We start from the raw sequence: 7,980 nt of genomic DNA on the forward strand, positions 1-7,980 counted from the left end.
CATGCAATAAAAAAGAAGACCCATGGCTCTAATGGGTACTGTGCTGTGAAACTTGATATGTTAAAAGCGTACCGCGTGGAGTGGGGTTTCCTGGAGAAAATAATGCTGAAGCTCGGGTTCCATTCACTTTGGGTGGAGATGATCATGGAGTGTGTTTCATCCGTGAGCTATAGAGTGCAACTTAATGGCACGGAAACGGATGATTTCTCCCCCACGAGAGGTCTAAGGCACGGGGATCCCTTGTCACCATACCTTTTTCTACTCTGTTCGGAAGGACCGTCTAGTTATTAGGCTCATGAGGAAGAAGTTGGAGGGCTGGAAGGTATCCGTGTTTGCAGGAATGTGCCGTCTATATCTCACCTGCTGTTTGTAGATGACTCTTTGATTCTTAGGAAAGCTACTGCTCAGAATGCGAACACCCTAAAAAGAGTGCTTGATTCCTACTGTGCAAGCTCTGGACAACTTGTGAGTACAACAAAATCAAGTATATTTTTCAGCCCGAATACAGGTGTTAATACTAGGGAAGATGTTTGTACAACCCTTGATATTATGACCAAGGCTTTGTCGGATAACTATCTTGGTCTCCCCACTTTTGTGACTGTTTTCAGCATCTAATTGACAGAATTTGTCAGAGACTAAAAGGGTGGAAGGAGAAGGTACTGTCCATGCAAGGGAAGGAAATTTTAATAAAGGTTGTGGCTCAAGCAATCCCCTCCTATGCGATGTCGGTCTTTAAATTGCCAAAAGGGATTTGCAAACAAATAACGGATGCGATTGCAGGGTTTTGGTGGGGAGACAGTGAAGAGAAGAAGAAAATGCATTGGTTTGCATGGTGGAAATTGTGCATCCTAAAGAGGAAAGGGGGCTTGGGGTTTAGGGACCTTCACAGTTTTAATCTTGCTTTACTAGCAAAACAGTCTTGGCGCCTACTCCAGAATCCAGACTCTTTGTGTGCAAAGGTCCTTAGTACAAAGTACTATCCAGACGGAAATATTCCTAATGCTGGCCCAAAGAAAGGTTCCTCTTTTACATGACAAAGCATTATGTCAGGCATACAAACGTTCAAAAGGGAATGCATTTGGCGGGTTGGCAATGGATCACAAATCAATATTTGGAACGACCCATGGATTCCAACTAGTGAAAATCGAAAGGTTATTACACCACAGGGGACAATTATATTGGGTCGAGTGGAAGAACTAATTGACCCGCATTCTGGTCAATGGGATGAGGAGTTAATCGGTCTTCTCACCGGTGGATGTGCATAGAATCTTACAAATACCACTTCGGACAGAGGCGATGGACGATTTTAATGCGTGGCACCATACACGGTCTAGCACGTTCTCTGTAAGATTCGCGTATCACGTTGGGTTTGAACACCAATTTGGTCACAATTCGAACCGGAATGACAGGATAGGCAGCCACCAAGAGTGTGATTCATGGAAGAAATTATGGGGTCTCAGGCTACGAGGAAAGGTTAAACACTTTGTGTGGAAAGTAACTCGAGGGGTTTTACCGTGTCTAGGTACACTAGCGGGTAGACATATCCCAACTTCTGCATAGTGTCCTGTTTGCCGCATTGGTTGTGAGGACTCGCAACATTGCTTGTTTACTTGTAAACGAGCTTCGGATGTATGGACTGAACTTGGGCTGAAAGAAGAGATACAGAGATCAGTCCTAGAAGATCGATTTGGTGCTATCACCATGGATACTCTCATGAGGAAGCAAACATTGATAGGAGATATCCCAATGGGGGAGCTAGTAGCAGTTGCGAGCTGGTATATCTGGTGGCAGCAGCGTCAGGTTGTTAAGGGAGAATCTATAAGGCCACCTGACTGTACTGCAGTTTCTATCAAAGTTTTAGCAACAAACTTTGTGCGTGCAGCTACCCCTAATCGACCACAACAGCAACGTGATCACATGTGGAGAAAACCATTCAGGGGTAGTGTAAAAATTATGTAGATGCTTCGTTCTGTGACGAAACTATGAAAGGAGCTACTGGAGCAGTAGCTCGAGATGATCGGGGCGAGTTCATAGCTGCAGCTTCATGGTTCATACCACATGTACAGAACGCGGAAGCGGCAGAGATAGCAGCGATCCGAAATGGCTTCTATTTGGCTGCAAAAGTTGGATGCAAGTCAGTGCTAGTCGAATCTGATAGTCTGAATGCTGTTGAGGCAACCAACCAAGATGATTATCTAGGCCCGGAAGCAGCAATCATTTCTGAAAATAACTCTTTCCTGACGGAACTATCAAAGGCCGAGGTAATCCGTTGTTTCCGGGAAGCCAACAGTGTTGCTGATAGTATTGCAAAACACTCGCTTAGAAACAGATCTTCCGAGGTTTGGGAGGGTTCTATCCCAGACTTTATTTCTCACTTGATTGTACATGATCCTTCTATTATCTGAGAAATAAAGTTATTTATCCATAAAAAAAACACCACTGTCCTCCTAACCATCCAACCATAGGTTGGTTCGTGTATGTAGTCCCTATTAGAATCTTTAAAAGGACTTATATTTAGAAACAGAGAGAGTAGTTCATTTTTGGTTAAACTTACTCTGGTTATCTAAAATTACGAGAAAATAAATCGTATCGATATATATGGAGTATAGCAGAATATGAGTATAGGCCAGTCTGTGTACAATAACACCAAGGTTCTTTCTCACTACAGAACTTAAATGGCAAGTGCACAAGTCACCTTCTCGTTCAGAATATATTTTTAGTAAAGGCTCATACGCAATGCATAACAGAAACATGAATCGATGCGGAAATAAGCCGCGTTTATGATAACCCCAACTGAATTGCTTATGGTAACCTCAACTGAAAGCAATTTTCAACAGATGGAGTATTATGCGTGTGTCATGGTCACACGGGGCAGTATCTTGCCAGACACGGAAACGAAAACGACATCACCGACTGAACTCGATGGAGGGAAAAGGGAGTAACCAGCATTACTCAAAATTTCCTTTCCATTTACCATCACCAAGGACAGCACTTTCAAGCTTTGACTGAAGCAACATCCATGCACCTTGATGGCCAAGGTATCGGGGGAGGAAAGATACACGCTTCGGGGCGAAAATATATACACATCAGGCTATAGACAGATCTCACCTTATGGAAGCCTACTGTACATGGTTGCACCCTTACACATTCTACGGTTCGAAGCTAGCTAGAAATACAATGGTGAAAGCGCCTTCATGGGTGCTCCAGGAAAACCCCCTATTCAGAGATCGAGATGAAACTATAGGCGGCACCATCTGCCTTTAATCCTGAAATAGTTACATAATTGCCGGTGAATCGTGCAAACTACAAAGGATAGATAAAAATGAAATAAGATGGAAGACTTACATGAACTATCAAAAAAGGCTCAATGCATTATCCGTAAGAAGTGAGCTTCTGGAGCTCCCTAGCTCTAGCCCATCAGAGGTGGAATTGTACGAAGACAGCAACTTCCTCTGTATTATGTTGCATAGGATACATGTTAGTTCCCTTTTCAGATTAAAACAATTTAATTTCTGAACAGGTAATGGAACTAATACGAATGCTGGAGTTGAGTATCAGTTTAAATCATTCTTACTTCCCAGGCCCAACATGCTTAAGAGACACATTTTCCCTTGAAGGTTGACTATTTACAATACAAATTAAATTTGGTCCTTTTCGATTTTGGAGAAGAAATGGGTATCAGCACATACCAAATTTCTGATAATTTTGAAAGTTTGCAAAACATGATGACTTTAGACACATGATAGCTGCCCAAATATTCCAGTCACTCTGCACAGTGGCAACAAGTTGTACTGACAGTACCAGAAAGGCAGAAACCATGGCAATTGGGCAAACCCTGCTAGAAGCACAGTGTGTGAAGAGACACCCAAGTTCAAGAAGACACGAGCATGCTGTTGAAATCTTGCGCAGTTTCTTTATAGGAAAGAAACAACTTCTGCTACTGACCAAATAAGGAGTTAAACATCTGAAACTGACTGCCTGCTCATCAAATATGCATTTATGGGATGTATTAAACTGGTTACCTTGACACCACCACAGAACATAATAACTGTTAACATACAGCAATACATGCATAACGCGTGAGATAGCTCTGCTACTAGCATTACCTTTCAGATGTACTCCCTCTGTAAAGAAATATAAGAGCATTCAGATCACCAAAGTAGTGATCTAAACGCTCTTATATTTCTTTACGGAGGGAGTAGTAAAGAAAGGTCTATCAATAAGAGAAACAAGCATGGCAATATGCACAGAAGTTCTGAACAAAAACTGCAACAGCTTGACTTATAACAACTGCTGGTAACATGAAAAGGCAATGAACAATTTAGTGCAAATATGATCTATAGCCTAACAAAATGTTGGATAGCTACTTACTTGATCTTCAAAATCAGGACTGGTCAAGTTGATGGAGAGATTTCTCATTAACAACAGTGCCTGGAGATCAAAAGGCACAAATGTCAGTTGATGAAAAGTAGACATTTCAAACCATTATTATTCGAGAAAATATGAATTCAACATGCCATCGATTAGTTTCAACATAACACAAATGGTTAAAATGATGACAAAACAAGCATATACAGTTTGTTGTAATGCTTAAAAGCTAAACATGCATATAGAGTTTGTTGCTATGCTTAAATCAGGATCATTCTCCTTAAGCCCATAGGTACATAAGATTTGACAAAGCAATTATTTTGGAGTAGAAATTGGGCAATGCAACATTACAACCATAGCCTTAGTTAAGCTTATGGTCAATTTCTTTATGAATAGAAGAAAACCTAGTATATCAACGATTCACATACTGTTTCAACATCAATTGGATTCATCTCCTTCAGTTTCTGCAAATGGCCCTTTGTGCTTGGATCGAAAACACTGCCTAAGAAGCTGTATACTTGTGCAAAATCTGGCATAACTGTATCAAAATTTGAAAGAGGGGGTTAAAGGAGTTTAAAATGGCAGGTCGGATAAAAAAACAAAGCAGTCCTGTGACAAGCCACGATAACAGTACAGTAAAATCTATGGATGAGCTGTAAGAATTTCTTTATCCTATTTATTCATTCTAAAGAAGGAACAGCGTGTTATAAATACTAGAACAGAACTGCAAAAGTCTCGGAAATAAATAGACTATCAGAAGTATCTAAAGACTAGAGGTACTGACTGCGGAGTGATGGAACTTGATTTATCTGGTCATTGGTTTCACCAGATTGCCATGCCCTTGGAGGGCCTTCACTACTGCTTGAGCAAAAAATGTTTGGACCCATAGACCCAGCACCTAAATCTTCTGAGCGAAAGGAGGTAAGGATTAACTGACGAAGAGTACACTTCGACTATTTATAGAGGAGGGGCACCTTGGAGTACAAACCTTTCATGAAAGATGAGGCGACAACTGGTGGGATAGAATTGTGGGTCCATGGAGAAACAGCCACGTTCATTCCTGAATTTCTAAGCATGGCAGATGGATCTGTCTTCAGGGCATATCCTGGCTCTGCAAGACAAGAGCAGATAGTGAGGCAACTGTCGGTATAAAGAGGCCCCGATAAAATGATAATGTAAAATTGTTACTTGTAAAATTAAGTTCGATGACTCACCATTTTTGGAGGCCTTCTGAGGGTATGGGTGGGCAGCTTTACGCTTCGGTCGTGGAGGTGGGACATGTTCGCTGGTTCCATTTTTCTGAACCTTCAAAAAATACTTCTGTGCATGGCTCCTTATCTGCAAAAGCAAATTAATATGTAAAATGAAAATGGTTTTACCGGAGAAGCCATTGCCAGGAAAATCGATCCAAGCGCCTGTGCAATGTTTGCACAGAAAAATGAGGAGACATCGGTTGTTTACAAAGCAGCAGACATCCCCATTTCTAAAGTTTAGTAAGGCGCTCCATTATGTTGGGATTGTGGTGCAAATTGATCATAATTTCACTTGATTTTTCAGTTTATAATCCAAATACCTGGATGACAGTCTTCGAACCAACAAAAGCTTCTATCTTTTTCCAGTCACGATCAAAGCTGAAAATAGCCCAGGTTTTCCATTAATGTCGCATTAAGATGAAATCTTATAATTGACTATCAAATCTTCAACACATATAGGTGAATTCAACTACGGTAACTGTCAAATTATCCGCACAAAAAACACATTTGTCGGTACACCTGAACGAAAACTATTTTACCTATACATCCTGAAAAAGACCTACTCCTTGCGTTCACAAATATAAGATTTTTCAACTTTTTTGTGAATCGGATGTATATAGACACGTTTTAATTCATATTGAAATATCCAAAACGTCTTGTATTTGTGAACGGAGGGAGCAGTACATAAATGATGGTGCGTATGAGACTCTGGGTAATCGAGTTGAAGGAATGCTTACTAAATTCTACTCCCTCTGTACCGGGATATAAGACGTTTTTGCAGTAAATATTTATGGCTTGAAAAATTATGCTCTTCACTGAAAAAATGTCTATAAAAACGCAATACAATTGCAGAAGGAACGTCGGTATGCTAGTGATCTATCATCATCATGAAACTTTAAACAACCGAACAAACAAGCTAAGTTCAGCAAACACTATAGACACAAAAATAATAATTAGCGCCAGCTAACTAACGCATCAAAAAGGCTAGAAAAAAATATATCCAATCGTTGGCCCAAAGATCACAGAAACATGGAGGCTATGCGAAGTTCTGAGCCAAGAGCGAATGGACTAATTTTTTTTTTCGAATTAAGGGGTTCCCCCCAATTTCATTTCTGAAACTGATAACACAAGCAGTTTTTCCAGACCATTTGCAAGTTCAAACAGAGCGAATGGAATTGCGTGGAGAAACACAAAAGGGGAAGGGAAGAAAACCGTGGAGAAACACAAAAGGGGAAGGGAAGAAAATCGTGGAGCACCACAGTTCAGCGTTTGCTTACAGCTGCAGGGCCTCGAGGAACTTGTCGTGCTCCTGCTCCGTCCAGCTCTCGCGCGACTTGGTGATGGTGTAGGGCTTCCGCACCTTCTTGCTGGCGTCGTCGCCCGACACGGCGGCGGCCGCCTCGGACAGCGCCGGCGGCGGCGGCGGGTTCGTGGAGACCATGGGGGACGCACGGAGGCCAGAGGGCGCGCGGCGTGCCAGGTCCCGTTGGGTGCCGGTGCCGGTGGCGGTCTCTCGCTCGCTGGACCGGGGGATGGAGAGGGAGGCTTTTGTCCGTAGCTCGGCCGCGTCCGCCTGCGTGGTGGCTGCGTCGCGTCGCGTCGCGGTGTGGCGCCGGGGGCCGGGTTGGGTGGGAGTGTGTGGGTGGTGGCGCCGCTGGGGGGGCGTGCGGGGTTTTGGCCGTGCGTTTTGGTTGCGGGGCAGAGAGAGTGTGCGCGGGCCCCGCCGCGTGGGCCACGGGGCGCGCGCGCTTGTGGCTGCGCTGCGCGGGCGGCAGCCCACTTGCGCCCCTTCCGTCCCCCTCACCCGTCGCTCTCCACTCTACTAGCCGCTGCTGCTACTGGTCGCCGGCGTCACGCCGAGCTCGTTCATGTGGCTGGCTGCTCGCGTCCGCTCGCCGCGCGCTGTTTTTTAAGCGGGGCGGGATTGAGTAAGCTAGCGTCAAAGGCGAGCGAGGGCCAACCCCAACGCACGATTCCGGGCGTGTCCGTTTTGACTGATCAGACAATGCGTGACCCCATCCGTAAAATATGTCCGTCTCTAATTCGGTTCGACCCATTTCAAACGCAAAATTTAATCAGGCTTTATGGTCGAACGGACGCGCATGCGTCCTCTAATCGTCCTTCTTGGTCCCTCGTGTCTGCCGTCCAACTACCTCCCACTGACCCCATTTAATCCACACGAATGGACGGGCCCATGGGTCACTCACACTGTCGTCCCCGGTCGCGTCCTCTTTTATGGCGAAGTTGTGGAGTGGCCAGTCCACTTCCACTTCCCCACGCATCCACGCCATTGCTCCCTCCCTCCCAGACAGCAAACCCTAGCCTAGCGCCGCCCCACACCTCGCTCCCTGCCGACCAT

General features: G+C 44.2%; 1 protein-coding gene across 3 annotated transcripts; it reads right to left on the reverse strand.

The window, feature by feature from the left end:
• Positions 1 to 2,929: 2,929 nt before the first annotated feature.
• LOC123145102 (protein REVEILLE 6) lies at positions 2,930 to 7,290 on the reverse strand. Of its 3 annotated transcripts, none has more exons than XM_044564423.1 (9): positions 6,899 to 7,290; positions 5,942 to 5,999; positions 5,583 to 5,706; positions 5,357 to 5,479; positions 5,153 to 5,275; positions 4,797 to 4,906; positions 4,372 to 4,431; positions 3,346 to 3,835; positions 2,930 to 3,266 (listed from the first exon to the last, which is right to left on the reverse strand). In XM_044564423.1, exons 1-8 carry the CDS (start codon positions 7,060 to 7,062, stop codon positions 3,764 to 3,766), a joined length of 834 nt encoding a protein of 277 aa, XP_044420358.1. In that variant the 5' UTR covers positions 7,063 to 7,290; the 3' UTR covers positions 2,930 to 3,266; positions 3,346 to 3,763. The 3 variants fall into 3 exon arrangements, with proteins under 3 accessions (XP_044420358.1, XP_044420356.1, XP_044420357.1); XM_044564421.1 differs by having other exon boundaries at positions 3,346 to 3,452; positions 6,899 to 7,282; XM_044564422.1 differs by having other exon boundaries at positions 3,346 to 3,452; positions 5,153 to 5,272; positions 6,899 to 7,281.
• Between the last annotated feature and the right edge of the window lie 690 nt (positions 7,291 to 7,980).

This window comes from Triticum aestivum, chromosome 6D (assembly GCF_018294505.1).
Source record: "Triticum aestivum cultivar Chinese Spring chromosome 6D, IWGSC CS RefSeq v2.1, whole genome shotgun sequence".
NCBI lineage: Eukaryota > Viridiplantae > Streptophyta > Magnoliopsida > Poales > Poaceae > Triticum > Triticum aestivum.